Here is an 18,083-nt window from a genome sequence, read left to right on the forward strand (position 1 = left end):
TGTCCTGGACCACTGAAGTGTTCCCCAACTGGGAGAGAACCCTCCTGTCTGTTGATTGTTGTGCGGTGCCCATTCATCCGTTGTCGTAGCCTTTGCTCAGTTTCCCCAATGTACCATGCCTCTGGGCATCACTGCCTGCAACGTATAAGATAGACAATGTTGGCTGAGTCACATGAGTACCTGCCATGTACACGGTGGGAGGTGTTCTCACGTGTAATAGTGGTATTTATGTCCACAATCTGACATAAATTTATCCTATCCATGCCCCTCATAATTGTGTAAACCTCTATTCGGTCACCCCTCAGCCTCTGACGCTTCAGGGAATACAGCCCCAGCCTGTTCAGCCTCTCCCTGTAGCTCAGATCCTCCAACTCTGGCAACATCCTTGTAAATCTTTTCTGAACCCTTTCAAGTTTCACAGCATGTTTCCGATTGGAAGGAGACCAGAATTGCACGCAATATTCCAACAGGACCAGGTACGTACAGCAGATTTCCTTCCCAAAAGGACATTAGAGAACCAAATGTTTTTTTCTTCCCCACCAACAATCGATAACACTTTCATGGTCATCATTAGACTCTTAATTCCAGGACTTATTGAATTTGAATTCCACCATTTGCCCTGTCGGGATTCAAATCCAGGGTCCCCAGAACATTATCTAGGTCTCTGGATTAATATCTAGTGATATACACCACAGCATCACCTCCCCTGGTTAATTTATTGGTCATCAATAAAGGCAGTCATAAATGTAGAGAAGCTTCTTAAGCAGAAAATGGTGAGAATATGGAACTCTCTCCTTCATGGAGTGAATGAAATGACTAGTACTGATACATTTATGAGGAACCTATAGGTGAGCAAAGAATTGATGGTAGTGCAGAAAGGGTGAGATGTAAAGGTATGGGAAGAAGTTCTTCTAGTGAACTAGACCCAAAGGAAATCACAATGGCCTATTTCTGAGTTGTAAACATCTCTATAACTATATGTAAAGGTATTGATCATCTGTCCTAAAATGTTCTCATCTTGTGTTAAGTTGAATTTGATTGCACATCTTGAGATAGCTTGACAAAGGTGGAGGTGCTATATAAATGCATGTTCTTGTATAGCGTCACCATTAAACTGATAACTCCATGGTTCTTTCTGCAGAGCCACCGATTAAGATAATCAGACAGACAGAGGGTCCAACAGAGCACAAGTACCTGACCTCCGAGGTCATTACACTCCAGTGTGAGCTGTCTCAGCTGGATGGTGTTGCCAAATGGTACAAGGATGGGGAGAAGATGGTGGAAAATGAGAGGATCTTCATTGGGAATGAGGGAGCATTCCGATCACTGCGGGTACTAGATGCTCGGACGACAGACTCGGGAGAGTACCTCTGTGATGTCCAGAGTGACAGCGTTGTATTCGGAGTATGTGTGCAAGGTAACAAAGCTTGGATTCAATGCCCTCACCTGTCCAAGCTTGACCCTGACCATCCCCAAAGTCAGGGTGCTGCTTGACCCTGAGCTCAGCTTCCAATTCCTTCTCTCCATAACAAGGACATCGACCTCCTTCTGTACAATATCGGTTACTGACAGCACTCTGCATGTCTCTGACACCTCCAAACCTCCCCTTGGTTTCTCATCTTCTGTCCTCCATAATCTTCAGCTCATCCAATACTCTCTGCTCTGTATCCAAATTGCACTAAGTGTATTCACCAATCAGTTACTGTGCTCAGCAACTTACTTTATCAAGAGATTGAGCACCCAAACAGCCCAGTGATCATGAAGCGGTGTTTCTATATTCTCCTGGCATCAGGCCTTTACTAAGATAAAGTTAAATTGAGAGTAAAACCAGGAAAATGCAGTATTAACATTGAATTCAGGCTACAGTTCATCATCTTGGTTGAGGAATCTTTTGTGTCTCTGTCTGTCTGTCTGACTCTGTCCCTGAATGAGGCCCCTGCCTGACATTGGTATACCTCTGTTCAAACCAGGTCTGTAGGTACTATATGGCTCCCTTGCTACCCTTCCTCACCATTGCCACCTGCTGTTGGAGGCTCCAGTCCTTATAAGCATGTAAGTTATGAGTAGGCCACTCAACCCCTTGGGTCTGCTACTCTAGAACATAGAACAGTACAGCACAGAACAGGCCCTTCAGCCCACGATGTTGTGCCGACCACTGATCCTCATGTATTCACCCTCAAATTTCTGTGACCATATGCATGTCCAGTAGTCTCTTAAATGTCCCCAATGACCTTGCTTAGATAAGTCCTCCATTCCAGGCAGCATCCTGGTAAACCTCTTCTGAACCCTCTCCAAAGCATCCACATCTTTCTTATAATAGGGCGACCAGAACTGGACACAGTATTCCAAGTGCGGTCTAACCCAAGTTTTATAGAGCTGCAACAAGATCTCATGACTCTTAAACTCAATCCCCCTGTTAATGAAAGCCAAAACACCATATGCTTTCTTAACAACCCTGTCCACTTGGGTGGCCATTTTAAGGGATCTATGTACCTGCACACCAAGATCCCTCTGTTCCTCCACACTGCCAAGAATCCTATCCTTAATGCTGTCCTCAGCTTTCAAATTCGACCTTCCAAAATGCATCACCTTGCATTTATCTGGTTGAACTCCATCTGCCACCTCTCAGCCCATCTCTGCATCCTGTCAATGTCCCGCTGCAGCCTATAACAGCCCTCTATACTGTCAACAACACCTCCAACCTTTGTGTCGTCTGCAAACTTGCTAACCCATCCTTCAATCTCCTCATCCAAGTCATTAATAAAAATTACAAACAGTAGAGGCCCAAGGACAGAGTCCTGTGGAACACCACTCACCTCAGACTTCCAATGACATCTGATTACTCCCAATTCCCACAAAAACCTTTATAGCATTTCACTCCCTTGGTTATCAATAATTAATTTAGTCCACCTGAAAAATATTTGAAGACTTTGCTTCCCTTGCTATTTTGGGAACAGAGTTCCACAGTCTCATAACCCTCTGTGAGAAAACAACTATTTCAGCCCCATTACTGTGGGTTTGGAGTCAGATGTAGGCCAGATCAGGTAAAGAACAATATTGAACCAGATCGGTTTTTCCTGACAATTAACAATGATATCATGATCATCAATAAACTTAATTCCAGGGTTTTATTGAATTCAGATTCCAACATCTGCCATGGTACTATTCAGTCCCAGGACCCCAGGATATTACCTGGGTTAATAATCTGGTGATTACACCACCATGCCATCACTGCTCCTTGTTATCTTACTGGTCATTAATAAAGTCAGTTATGAATATATAGAAGCTTCTTAACCAGAAAGTAGGGAGAATGTGGAACTCGCTCCCTCAGGGAGTGAATGAAATGATGAGTGCACATAAGTTTATGGGGAACATATGGGTAGTGCAGAAAGGGTAAGATGTAAAGGTGTGGATTGTGAACCAACACCAACAGAGTTATGATGGGCTGACGGGTTTATTTCGGTGTTGTAAACCTCTGTGTAATTGTATGTAAACGTATTGATCACCTGTCCTAATATGTTCACATGTTAACTCAAATTTAATTGCATATCTGGAGCCAGCTCTGCAAAGTAAAGGTGGTAAATAAATGCACATTCTTGTTATTGATGCACCATTAAACCAACACCTGCCTGGTTCTATCTGCAGAGCCACCGGTTAAGATAATCAGACAAACTGAGGGTCCAGCAGAGCACAAGTACCTGACTTCAGAGAACATTATGCTCCAGTGTGAACTGTCACGGCTGGATGGTGTTGCCAAATGGTACAAGGACGGGGAAAAAGTGGTGGAAAATGAGAGGATCTCCATTGGGAGGGAAGGAACGTTCCGATCACTGAGGGTACTGGATGCTCAGACAACAGACTCTGGAGAATACCTCTGTGATGTCCAGAGTGACCGCATTGTATTCAGAGTGCATGTGGAAGGTAATGAAACTTGATCTCAGTGCTAAACTCGATACTGACCATTCCTAATCTTGGAATTTGGTTTGACCTTGAACTTAGGTTCCAATCCCTTCACCTTTCCTTCACAAAGACACTGACTTCTGTGTAATGTCGCCCACCTCCAGTCCTTCCTTAACCTGACTTAACCTGTGTTCCTCTGACACATTCTAACCTCCCTTTGGTTTCTCATCTTCTGTCTTCCATAATCTTCAGCCGATCCAATATTCTCCAATCTATATCCAAACTACATCAAGTCAATTCACCAAACAGCTCCTGTGCTTAGAAATTTATTCTATCAAAGGATTGAAGCACCCAGACAGCCCAAAGTTCATATTTACTTTATTCCAATGGTATCAGACTTTTACAAAATTAAGACTAAAACTATGAAAACATTATATTTACATTGAATTGCGACTATAGATCACATCTTGGCAGAGGAATCTTTAACTGTCAGCCTCATTTTCATTCTCTCTCTTTCACTCTCTCTCTTTCGCTCTCTCTCCCACTCTTTCCCTGCCTCCCTCGCTCACAGAATGAGACCACTGTCCGATATCTATATGCCTTTATGAAAACAGGGACTACTATATGGCTCCCCTGCTACCCTCCCTCGCCATTGCAACCTGCTGTTATAGTCTCCAATATTTTATAGCATGTAAATTAGGTGTAGGCCACTCAGCCCCTCAGGTCAGCTCCTCAATGCATGAGACTATGGCTGATCCAAGTACATCACATTGCCACTGACTTCTTTATAACATTTCATTCCCTTGCTTTGCAGCAGTAACTTTGTATTTCTCGTGTCTTCTATCTTTGTATGGTCTGCCTGTACTGCATGCAAAACAAAACTTTTCACTGCACCTAGGTAAATATGACAATAATAAATCAAAAAAGCATGAAGAATTTATTTACCCTGCCTGAATAACAGTCCAAGTCTCTGCTTCCCTTGCCATTTTGGGGAGAGACTTCCACAGACTCATAACCCTGAGTAAGAAAAATAACTTTTTCAGTCCCATTTCTGTGGACCTGGAGCCACATGTGGGCTGAGACCAGGAAAAGACAGCAGATTTCCTTTCCTAAAAGACATTAGTGAACCAGATGGGATTTTTTTGACAATCAACAGTGGTACATGATCACTATTAGGCTGTTGATACTATATTTTTACTAGGTTTGAATTGCACCATCTGCCATTTTGGGATTCGATCCCAGTGACCCCAAACATTATCTGGGTATCTGCAATTCTAATCTACTGCTCATATCATTAGTCCATTGCCTCCCAGGTTAACTTATTGGTCATTAATAGACAGCCTTGAATACAAAGAAACATTTCACCCAGAAAGTGGGGAGTATGTGGAACTCACTCTCTTAGGAAGTGGATGAACTGATGAGAACAGATGCATTTATGGGAAACCTATGGATGATCAATCCATGGTGATGTAGAAAGGCTGAGATGCAAAAGTGTGGGACGATGTTCTTGTGATAAACTAACGTCAAAAGTTATGATTGGCTGAATGGCCAGTTTCTGTGTCGTAAACTTCTGTGTATTTGTATCAAATTGATTACCTATGTTCACACATGTCACTTGGTGTCAATTTTTGTTTGATTTCTCATGTCTCAGGATAGCTCTATGAAGATAAAGCTGCTAAATAAATGCACATTCTTGTTGAGCCACCTTTCAAGCTGACGTTTCCTGATTCTACCTGCAGAGCCACTGGTTAAGATAATCAGACAGTTTGCATGTCCGGCAAAGCAGAAGTACCTGACCTCTGAGGACTTTGTGCTCCAATGTGAGCTATCTCGGCCGGATGTTGTTGCCAAATGGTACAAGAATGGGGAGAAAGTGGTAGAAAATGAGAGGATCTCTCTCAGAATGGAAGGAACGTTTCGGTCGCTGCAAGTTCTGGAAGCTCAAGTGACAGACTCAGGAGAGTACCTCTGTGATGTCCAGAGTGATAGCATTGTATTCAGAGTGCACGTGGAAGGTAACAAAGCTTAGGTTCAGTGCTGTCAACTGTCTGAGCTTGATCCTGACCAATCCCAAAGTTGAAGTGCTGCTTGACCCTGAGCTCAGCTTCCAATCCCTTGCCTCTAAAACAAAGAGTACGATCTCCGTCTGTGTAATATCACCTATCTCTAGTCCTTCTTTAACCTGACTGTTACTGACAACACACTGTGCACCTCTGTCACTTCCAAACAATGTTGTCCTCTTGGTTTCCCACATCCATCTTCCATAATCTTGAGTTCAGCCAGTATTCTCCCATCTCTATCAAACTGCACCAAATTTCTTACAATATCTCCTGTGCTTATAAACATATTCTGTTGAAGCAACCAGATGGCCCAAAGATCATGAAGCAGTGTTTCTTTATTCTACTGACATCTGGTCTTTACAAACCTGAAATTAACTTAAAACTAAAACTAGGAAAGTGGATTATTTATGTTGGATTGAGACTGTCGTTCTCATCTTGGTTGAGGAATCTTTTGTGTCTCTGTATCTCCCTGTCTGTCTGTCTCTGTACATGAATGAGCCCTCTGCCTGACATTGATATGCCTTTGTGCAGATTGGATCTGTAAAGGATCTTTATCTATTGGGCCAATGCACTGAGGAATGGCAGATGGAGTTTAATTTGGATAAATGTGAGGTATTGCATTTTGGCAAGATGAACAAGGGCAAAACATATATAGTTAATGGTAGCAGAAACACTGAGGCGTTCAGGAACCTAGTCCTTTAAAAATTGTGTCACAGTTAGACAGGATGGTTAAGAAGGCATTTAACATGCTTGCCTTCATTGCTCAGACCATTGAGTGTAGGAGTTGAGATTGCACAGGATGTTGGTGAGGCCACTGATGGAGTACTGTGTCCCGTTCTGGTCGCCCTACTATGCGAAGGACATTATTAAATTGAAAAAGGTTCAGAGAGGTTTGTAAGGATGTTGTTGGGACTTGAGAGTTGAGTTATAATGAATGGGCTCGGACTTTTTTCACTGGAGTATAGGAGGTTGAGGGGTGACCTGAAGGAGGTTAATAAAATCACGGGGGGCAGAGATAAGGTCAATAGCAAAGGTCTTTTCCCTAAGATGGGAGGGTTCAAAACTAGAGGGCATATTTTTAAGGTGAGAGGAGAAAGATTTAGAAGGGACCTGAGGGGTAACCTTTTCACACAAAAGGTTGTTTGCCTGTGGATTGAATTGTAAGAAGTGATAGATGCTGGTACAAATACAACATTTAAAAGAAATTTGGACAGCTACATGAATAGGAAATGTTCAGAGGGATATGAGGAAGTGAGGACTGCAGATGCTGGAGATCATAAGCCCTGATGAAGGGCTTATGCCCGAAACGCGATTCTCCTGCTGCTCGGATGCTGCCTGACCAGCTGTGCTTTTCCAGCACCATATTCTTGACTCAGAGGGATATGAGCCAAACACAGACAAGTGAGACAAGTTTAGTTTTGGAAACTTGGTCGGCATGGACTGGTTGGACCAAAGGTCTGTTTCCGTGCTGTATGACTCTATGACTCTACTGTCTGACTCCTCCCACCATTGCCACCTGCTCTTGGAGGCGCCAGTACCATACAACATGTAAATTGGGATTAGAAATAAGCCACTCAGCCACTCAAGTCTGTTTCTCCATGCATTTAGATTGTGGCTGATCTGAGTGCTCCTTATTCCCATCAACACCTTCGTAACATCTCACCCCCTCCTTATCAAGAATGTAATTCCCCAGTCAAAAAGTGTGACACTGGAAAAGTACAGTAGGTCAGGCAGCATCTGAGGAGCAGGAGAGCCAACGTTTTGGGCTTAATCCCTTCATCAGGGTTCGTTCCTGATAAAGGGTTTGCACCCGAAACATCGACTGTCCTGCTTCTTGGATGCTCCCTGACCTGCTGTGCTTTTCCAGCACCACATGTTTTGACTCTGCTTTCCAACAACTGCAGTCCTCACTTTCTCCTATGTATTTACCTCAGCTGAATAACATTTAAAGACTATCTTCCCAAAAGGGCAAGGGAGGCAGAGTTTCAAGACTCATAGCCCTCTGTAAACAAAAATATCTTTTTCAGCCTTATTGCTGTGCACCTGGAGTCATATGTAGGCCAAGACCAGATAAGGACAGCATTTCCTTCCATGAAAGGTATTAGTGAACCAGATGGGTTTTCTTGACAATCAGCAACAGTATCATGGTCATCATTATTTGGAGATGCCGGTGTTGTACTGGGGTGTACAAAGTTAAAAATCACACAACACCAGGTTATAGTCCAACAGGTTTAATTGGAAGCACACTAGCTTTTGGAGCGATGCTCCTTCATTAGGAGGCTCCACTATCACCTGATGAAGGAGCATCACTCTGAAAGCTAGTGTGCTTCCAATTAAACCTGTTGGACTATAACCTGGTGTTGTGTGATTTTTAACCACGGTCATCATTAGACTCTTAATTCCAGGTTTTTATTGAAGTCAAATTCTTCCATCTGCTATGGTGAGATTTAGACCCAGGGTTCTCAGAAAATTACCTAAATCTCTCGATGAATAGTCTACTGATAATATCACCAGCCCATCGTTTCTCAGGTTATCTTATTGGTCATTTATAAAAGCATTCACGAAGACAGGGAAACATATCACCCAGAAAGTGGGGAAAATATAGAACTCGCGCTCTCAGAAATTGAATGAAATAACAAGCACTGATACATGTATGGGGAACCTATGGATAAGCAAAGAATTGATTGTGATGCAGAAAGGGTGAGATGTAAATGTGTGGGAGGATGTTCTCGTAGTGAACTAACATCGACAGCCATAATTGGCTGAATGACCAATTTCTGTATTGTAAACGTTTGTGTAATTGTATGTAAAGGCATTGATCACCTGCCCTAATATGTTCATGTGTCTTGGTGTTAACTTGAGTCTAATTGCACATCTTGAGCTATCTCTACAAGGTAAAGGTGGTAAATAAATACATATTCTTGTTATTGATACACCATTAAACCAACACATCCCTGGTTTTATCTGCAGAGCCACCAGTTAAGATAATCAGACAGACCAAGGATCCAGCAGAGTATAAGTACCTGACCTCCGAGGATATTACCCTCCAGTGTGAACTGTCTTGGCCAGATGGTATTGCCAAATGGTACAAAGACAGGGTGAACGTGGTGGAAAATGAGAGGATCACCATGGGAAGGGAAGGAACGTTCCGGTCTCTGCAGATATTGGACGCTCGGACAACAGATTCTGGAGAGTACCTCTGTGATGTACAGAGCGATAACATTGTATTCAGAGTGCGTGTGGAAGGTAACAAAGCTCAGGCTCAGTGCCCTCACAGAAGCTTTCCCCAGACACTTTTCTCGTTTTTGCATGCTGACACAGATGATGCTCACTGAGACCATCAAAAATATATTCGTCTTTGTGACACAGGGGAATATCACTCAGGCAGTAACTCCAGACTCAGTCCCTGTCCCTCATGGGATAGGTGGGATTCTGTGGTGCTCCTGAGTTTCTGACACAATCTCCATCCTCACCAACTATCATGTATCACCAACTACACCCCAAAACCCCCACCAAATTTCTTGAGCAAGTTGTCACCCAGTTTATTCCCCATCTTTTCCAGCACCTCAGTGTTTGTCCCATTAGGTTTTTGCTTCTGTGCCCATAAGAAAACTGTTCTGCTCAGGGTACAAATGTCACCTTGTGTGCCCGTGATTGTGGCTAAACTTTCCCTCTTCATGTTCTCAACCTTTGACACATTGACCATCCTTGTCCAACCCCTCTTTCACTATTGTCGCTCTGATGGGATTCTCTCACGGTTCCCTTCCAATCCCTCACATTGGATACAGAGAATTACCCTCAGTAGCCTCTCTTAGTGTTCATTCTCTGTCATCTCTCGTGACCTCCAAGGATCGGTCATCAGCCCCCTCCTGCTCCTGAGTGTCATCGTCTGCAAACAGCAGGTCAGTTTTGTACCAACCAAACTCAGCCCTCCCCCACCAGCACCTTGGTCAATACTTTCTGTTCTTCATCAAACTTCTTAAAACCTATCCCTTTCTGCAGGTTTAGTGCTGTGGTTATCGAATTATGTTTGCTAACCATGCTGTGACATGTTAGAGCATGTTTTACAAATGCATATTTTACTCTGAAGAGGTGCTATATCAATGCAAGATTTTAATGTGTAAAAGTGCAATATAAGTGCAATTTTTTAATGTACAACCATGCTATATAAGTGCATCTTTTTACTGTCAAAGGTGCTTTATAAATGCAAATTTTTACTGTGCAAATTTGCCATATAAGTGCATGTTTTTTTTCTGTAAAAGATGCTTTCCAAATTCAATTCTTATGATTAAAAGTGCTATATAAATGCAATTTGCTCTTGCTATATAGCTATAAATATCTGGCAATGATAAGGGAAGTCTCAATGCCCTCGATGATGGGTATACTAAATTCTGATGGTTCATTGTTGATAAACTTCATGGTATTCCTTCCAGATCCTCCTGTAATGATTGTTGGAAGCTCCCATATCTCGGAAGATCGCAGTTTCATTGAGTCTGAGACCATTGCTATTACATGTAAACTATGCCATCCAGATGTGCAGGTTCGCTGGTCCAAGGATGGGATTGAGCTGCGGCCCAGTGACAAAATCAGGATAGAGTCACGGGGTCTGATAAGGGAGCTGATGATCTTCGACTCTGAACCATCCGATTCTGGACAATATGTCTGTGATGCTGACTCAGACAAACTGACTTTTAAAGTGACTGTCACAGGTACAGCCCTCATATCGTCAGGCCATTAGACAATAAGATGTAGGAGCAGTGGGTAATTCAGCCCATCACAGTCTGCTCTGCCATTCAATAAGGCCATGTCTGATCTGATAATCCTTGACTCCACTTTCCTGCCTTTTCCCCAAACTCTTGATTCCTTTACTGATTAAAAATCTGTCTGTCTCAACCCTGACTATACTTAATGACCCAGCCTCAACAGCCCACCGCAGTGAAGAATTACACAAATTCACTACTTTCTGAGGGAAAATCCTCTCAGTTTTAAATATCTGACCCCTTATTCTGAGATTATTCCCTCTGGTTCTAGACTTCCCACAAGGGGAAACAACCTTTCTGCATCTACCCTGTCAAGTCACCTAAGAAACTTGTATACTTCATTCTTCTCAACTCCTTTGAATACAAACCCAACTTACAAAACCTGTCCTCATAAGACAGATCCTCCATAACCAGTATCAGCCTAGTGAACCTTCTCTGTGATGTCTGTAATGTTGAAATGCCTCTCCTAAGATAAGGGGAGCACAGCTGTTTACAATATTTTGGCTGTGGTCTACGGTGATCATTCCGTGTGTCTGTCCTATTATCCACTGAACTTGGATGTTACTTTTTTAAAATTTATGCATGAGGACTCCGAAATCCATCTGTTCTGAAACATTTTGGAGTCTTTCTCCATTTAACTAATGTTTACCTCCAGTATTCTTCCTGCCAAAGTACATAGCCTCATGATTTGGAGATGCCGGTGTTGGACTGGGGTGTACAAAGTTAAAAATCACACAATACCAGGTTATAGTTCAACAGGTTTAGTTGGAAGCACACTGGCTTTCAGAGCGTCGCTCCTTCATCAGGTGGTAGTGGAGGACTCAATCCTAACCCACAGAGTTAATCAATTCCTAATGAGAAATTAATTAGAGTCATAGAGATGTACAGCATGGAAACAGACCCTTCGGTCCAACCCGTCCATGCCGACCAGATATCCCAACCCAATCTAGTCCCACCTGCCAGCACCTGGCCCATATCCCTCCAAACCCTCCCTATTCATATACCCATTCAAATGCCTCTTAAATGTTGTAATTGTACCAGCCTCAACCACTTCCTCCCGCAGCTCTTTCCATACCCGTACACCCTCTGTGTGAAAATGTTGCCCCTCAAGTCTCTTTAATATCTTTCCCCTCTCACTCTAAACCTATGCCCTCTACTTCTGGACTCCCCAACCCCAGGGAAAATTTTCAAGCTTCACAACATCTTTCCGATAGGAAGGAGACCAGAATTGCACGCAATATTCCAACTGTGGCCTAACCAATGTCCTGTACAGTCGCAACATGACCTCCCACCCCCTGTACTGAATACTCTGACCAATAAAAGAAAGCATACCAAACGCCTTCGTCACTATCCATTCTACCTGCGACTCCACTTTCAAGGAGCTATGAACCTGCACTCCAAGGTCTCTTTGTTCAGTAACACTCCCTAGGACCTTACCATTAAGTGTATAAGACCTGCTAAGATTTGCTTTCCCAAAATGCAGCACCTCGCATTTATCTGAATTAAACTCCATCTGCCACTTCTCAGCGCATTGGCCCATTTGGTCAAGATCCTGTTGTAATCCCTCTTCGCTGTCCACTACACCTCCAATTTTCATCTACAAACTTACTAACTGTACCTCTTATGCTCACATCCAAATCATTTATGTAAATGACCATTAGACCATTATCATTAATGGGACACGACATATCCTTTATGATCCCTCAAGTGGAGAAAGTGAGGACTGCAGATGCTGGAGATCAGAGCTGGAAATGTGTTGCTGGAAAAGCACAGCAGGCCAGGCAGTATCCAAGGAACAGGAGAATCGACGTTTCGGGCATGAGCCCTTCTTCAGGAATGAGGAAAGTGGACACACTTTCCTCATTCCTGAAGAAGGGCTCATGCCCGAAACGTCGATTCTCCTGTTCCTTGGATACTGCCTGGCCTGCTGTGCTTTTCCAGCAACACATTTTCAGCTCTGATCCCTCAAGTGGCTTGGTCCCCAGGTGTTCTTCACTTTGGGCCTATAAACTATCCCATGGAGTCTAAGGGCCCAACACTGGAACTATTTCTGTAGTAACCTAGTCATAGTGTAACCTAATCCTCACAGTCCAATTTAGACAGTGTCAGCGAGGGATCACTGCTATTTTTATCCTAAACAACAGGTGCTTTGGTTTAGATATTAAAATTCACCATCGCATCCACCCCAACCCTGGAATATTGAGTGCTGTGTCCATGTCAGAAAAAGAGACAGAAACAAAGAGAAATTGAGACAGAGATCAAGAGAGAAAGATAGACTGAGAACGGGACTAAAGACCGCTCTCCCAATCTCAGCATGCAGTACACTACCTGTTAGGTTGGTGGTATGATTTTACCTCCAGTGGCGTATTTATATCTGATGTGGCATTAATTATGTTATCTCTTGTAACTTGAGAAACTGAATGTGGTTTCGTTAGACTGAAGAATCCAACAGGTATTTATTACAATTATATAAAACAACTGCAGATGCTCAAGATTCGAAACAAAAACAGAAATTGCTGGGGAAATTCAGCAGGTCTCAGCAACTGAAACAGTTAATGTTTCAAGCCCAATGACCTCATCAGATATTTATTATAATTATAACTAACTATTATACATTCACACATATACAAGTGTTTGGCTACTGTTATGCCATTCAACTATAACTTCCAGTAGACTGTTATGCTTCAAATGAATTTGGGGTAAGATGGAGTCAATATGGAGGTTATAATCTCAGGTCTCACATTATTACTAACAGTAGTGTCATCATGAGCATGTCTGTTAAAGATAAACTGACACATTGACCATGCAATAAATGCAACAAACTGAACAATATTTATAAAGTCAAAACAATTGCAGGTCTGCGGGGAAAGAGCAGGAATGAATGGGACTAATCAGGTACTTCTTTGAAAGAACTTACACAGGCTTGCTGGGCCAAATGGCTTCCCTCTGTGCAGTAATATTCCATGATTTTACAGAACCATTTTAACCTATTCATCTACAGAAAAGACATGAGAAAGAGTAACACTTTACAGTTTTAGATACAAACATACTGTGCAGGTTTTTCACAAAACGTTAAAGTAGAATAGATTTTAAATGATGATGAGCTGGAGCTGAATTGTTGGTACGACAAGTTAACAGGATAATTAAAAAGGCATAGAGGACATTTGCCTTTATCAGTTAAGACATAGGTTATAAGAGGAGGGTGGTAATGTTGGAGCTGCAGAACTTTGGTTAGGCTGCAGCTGGAGTACTGTAAGTGATTCTGGTCACCCCACTATAAGAAGAATGTGATTGCACTGGAGGAGTGTAGTGGAAATTCACCAGGATGGAGCAGTTTAGCTATGAAGAGAAGCTGGATAAGCTCAGATTTTTTCCTTTGGAGCAGAGAAAATTGAGAGGGGACCAGATAGAGGTGTGTAAGATTGAGGGGCATGGACAGGGTGAATAGAAAACAGCTATTTCCCTTGGTCAGAAGGTCAATAACCAAGGGGTATGAATTCAAAGTGAAGGCAGTTGAGATGGGATTTGAGGAAAATCTTTTTTTCACCCAGATGGAAAGTGGGACTAGTGTAGCTTGAGCCCAACTAATCTTGTCATCACTGGCTGTCCCTCAATTTGAAGGTGTTGTCTATTCAAGGGGTGTGAATATCTGCTGAGGGACTTCTTGTCTGACCAATTCCTAGCATCCCTCCCCCCCTCCCCAGGTCTCTGGGTACACAAGGCAGAACATCTCACAGGGCAGTGGAATATGGATTTGTTTCATTTAAATGCCTGAAGTTGCCTTCAATTAGTCAAGTATTAATCTTGCCTTTATTAGTCAAGGGATGGAGTTTAAGAGCAGGAGGTTATGCTGGAACCGCATCAGATGTTGGTTAAGCCACAGTACAGTCTGGAATCCACATTATAGGAGGGATGTGATTGCACTGGAAAAGGTGCAGAGGGGATTTATTAGGACATGGCCAGGGCTGGTTATGAAGAGATTAGATAGACTTGGGGATATTTACCCTGGTGCAAAGGAGATTGAGAGAAGACACAATTGAGATTTGTAAAATTACAAGGGGCATAAATAGGGTAAACAGGAAAAAAAAATCTTTCCCCTTGGTGGAGGGATCAATGATCGGAACGTGGATTTATGGTAAAGGCAGGAGATTTAGAAGGAAAAACCTTTTCACCTAGAGAGTGGTCGGAATCTAGAACTCTCAGCCTGTAAGGGTAGTAGAGACAGAAAGTTTTGCGGAGAGGCAATAGCCTGGTGATATTATTGCGGGGCTGTTAATCCAGAGATCCAGGTAATGTTCTGGGGCGTCAGGTTTGAACCCTGCCATGGCAGTTGGTGGAATTAAAGAGTCTAATGATGACCATTAATTCATTGTAGAATGTTGGAAAAATCCATCTGGTTCCCTAATGTCCTTCAGGGAAGGAAACTGCCATCCTTACCTGGTCTGTCCTACATGTGTCTCCAGACCCACAGTAATGTGTTTGACTCTTAATTGCCCTCTGGATAATAAATACTAGCCTAGCCAGCGGTGCCCTCATCCCATGAATGAAAAAAAAATGTATTTAGATGTGTACTTTCGATGCCAAGAAATACAAGGCTCTAGGTTAATTGCTGGAAAAAGGAATTGGAATAGTTAGGTGGTTGTTTTTGACCTGCATGGATGGAATGGGCTGAAGACATACACAAATGTTTGACTAAATTCTTCTCTGCAGTCACTCTGCCTCTTTATTAAGACATTAAATACAAAGCCTGATGAAATTTGATGGACAGGTTATCTGCCATTTTTGAATGATTGGCAACAAGCTCCTCCCAGTCATTAATGTCAATGATGCCTTGCTCCAAGAAGGGTTTCAGACTGAGAAATCACAAGTTGGCAGGAGCTGCTTTTCAACCACCTGTATACAGTGTCTCGTCCATTGTTCTGAAGATAGGGTCACTTGACCAGAAATATTAGTCTGCTTTCTCTCCATAGATGCTGCCAGATCTGCAAAGTTTTTCCAGCAATTGTTTATTTTGTTTCTCGTGCATTGCTAGTAGAGCTAGCTTCAAGAAGTACATTATTTTGTTTGATAATCCTCCACTGATTCTAGAGAGTGTGGTAGAGGCATTGTCGGATGCATGTCTCAGTTGTGTTTATGTGTCACTGATTCACAGTCCAGATCTCACTGCAGTACAGCAGTGTGGTGGTAACAACAGCTGTGTATACCAGGAATCTTGTTGACTTGTGGAGATTTTTGTGGTGAAACATGATTGTAGTTTGTAGAAGGCTAGGCTAGCATAGCTGATCCAGAGTTGGATCTCTTCATCAATGCTGTCTCAGCTCATTTATGCAACTACTAATGCTGCATGCCACTCCAATGCTCATTGTAGGATCTTGCTGTGCACATTAAGTACGTTGTTTTCCAACTTAAATTTCATAAAGTACTTTTGTTTAATTCTTTCACTGGGTGTGGGTGTCACTATCAAGGCTAGCATTTGTTGCCTATTACTAATTTCCCTTGAATGAGTGGCTTGCTCAGCCACTTTAGAGAGCACTTAAGCATTGACCACAACACTGAATTCACATGTAGGCCAGACTGGGTAAGGACAGTAGATGTCTTTGCCTAAAGGACACTATTGAACCAGATGTATTTTTATGATAATCATGTTAACATCTAATATCCTTATCCAGTCTGGCCTACATGTGAACCAGATGCATTTTTATGATAATCATGACAACATCTTTTTTATATAGAATCCCTACAGTGTGGAAACAGGCCCTTCAGCCCAACAAGTCCACACTGACCGTCTGAAGAGTAACCCGCCCAGACCCATTCCCCTACCTTATTATCTATATTTACCCCTGACTAATGCACCTAACCTACACATTCCTGGTTTGGAGACGCCGGTGTTGGACTAGGGTGTACAAAGTTAAAAATCACACAACACCAGGTTATAGTCCAACAGGTTTATTTGGAAGCACTAGCTTTTGGAGTGCCGCTCCTTCATCAGGTGGTTGTGGAGAATAAGATTCTAAGACAGAATTTATAGCAAAAGTTTACAGTGTGATGTAACTGAAATCATATATTGAAAAAGACCTGGATTGTTTCTTAAGTCTCTCATGTTTTAGAATGACCATGTTGGTTTCAGTTCTTTCACATGTAAACCGCAAAACGTTTTTAAAAAGTTACATTCTCAAGTGAACGTTAACAATTGCTATCATGTCGGCCCATATAATGTATTGAAGATGTGAGCTTCCATGTGAGGCTGTCTGTGCCACAATGGATAGACTGATTCTAATCTAAAGTATGGATTTACAGAATCTTACATGGATTCATGCAGTTTTTGAGCAAAGTAAAATGTAATTCTGCAAGTACAGATTCACCAAACAAACTTATATGTGCATGTGTATGGGGTGGAGGGGGGAGGTGGGTGGGGGTTATGAGTGTCAGTGAGAGAGTATAAAGGGGTATAAGTCTACGAGAGCAAAAGAGAAAATGCTGGAAAACCTCAGCAGGTCTGGTAGCATCTGTAAGGAGAGAAAAGGGCTGACGTTTCGAGTCTAACTGACCCTTTGTCAAAGCTTTTCTGTCCTTACAGATGCTGCCAGACCTGCTGAGATTTTCCAACATTTTCTCTTTTGGTTTCAGATTCCAGCATCCGCAGTAATTTGCTTTTATTTAAGTCTGCGAGAGGGTGTGTGTGGGAGTGTGTGTGTGAGTGTATGAGAGGGTCTGCGTGAGCGTGTGCATGTGTGTAGTGCAATGGGGTCACCTGTAGTGTGACATGAACCCATCTTGGTCAAGATTAGAGTGGTGCTGGAAAAGCACAGCAGGTCAGGCAGCATCCGAGGAGCAGGAAAACCGAAGTTTCAGGCAACAGCCCTTCATCAGAAGGGCATTTGCCCGAAACATCTGCAGTCCTCACTTTCACCAGACTGTGTGTGTGTGTTTCTGTCTGTGTGTGTGTAATGGGATGGAAATGTGTTGCTGGAGAAGCGCAGCAGGTCAGGCAGCATCTAGGGAACAGGACAATCGACGTTTCGGGCATTAGCCCTTCTTCAGGAATGAGGAAAGTTTGTCCAGCAGGCTAAGATAAAAGATAGGGAGGAGGGACTTGGGGGAGGGGCGTCGGAAATGTGATAGGTGGAAAAAGGTCAAGGTGAGGGTGATAGGACAGACCTGGAGTACTGTGTGCAGATTTAGTTTCCTTAATTAAGAAAGGATGTACTGGCACTGGAGGGGGTGCAGAGGAGGTTCACTAGGTTGATTCCGGAGTTGAGGGGATTGGCTTATGAGGAGAGGCTGAGTAGACTGGGATTATAGTCATTGGAATTCAGAAGAATGAGGGGGGCGGATCTTGTATAAACATATAAAATTATGAAGG

General features: G+C 42.7%; 1 protein-coding gene across 18 annotated transcripts in view; it reads left to right on the forward strand.

The window, feature by feature from the left end:
- obsl1a (obscurin like cytoskeletal adaptor 1a) overlaps positions 1-18,083 on the forward strand; it is a 297,489-nt gene that overhangs the window by 181,278 nt on the left and 98,128 nt on the right. For 17 of the 18 annotated variants that reach the window (XM_043694326.1, XM_043694325.1, XM_043694341.1 and 14 more), the window contains 5 exons: positions 1,142-1,417; positions 3,646-3,921; positions 5,640-5,915; positions 8,931-9,206; positions 10,394-10,669. In XM_043694326.1, the coding sequence (XP_043550261.1) occupies positions 1,142-1,417; positions 3,646-3,921; positions 5,640-5,915; positions 8,931-9,206; positions 10,394-10,669 (1,380 nt within the window). The remainder of the gene's footprint in view (positions 1-1,141; positions 1,418-3,645; positions 3,922-5,639; positions 5,916-8,930; positions 9,207-10,393; positions 10,670-18,083) is intronic. The other variant, XM_043694335.1, reaches the window with a different exon arrangement.

This window comes from Chiloscyllium plagiosum, chromosome 7 (genome assembly GCF_004010195.1).
Source record: "Chiloscyllium plagiosum isolate BGI_BamShark_2017 chromosome 7, ASM401019v2, whole genome shotgun sequence".
Classification (NCBI taxonomy): domain Eukaryota; kingdom Metazoa; phylum Chordata; class Chondrichthyes; order Orectolobiformes; family Hemiscylliidae; genus Chiloscyllium; species Chiloscyllium plagiosum.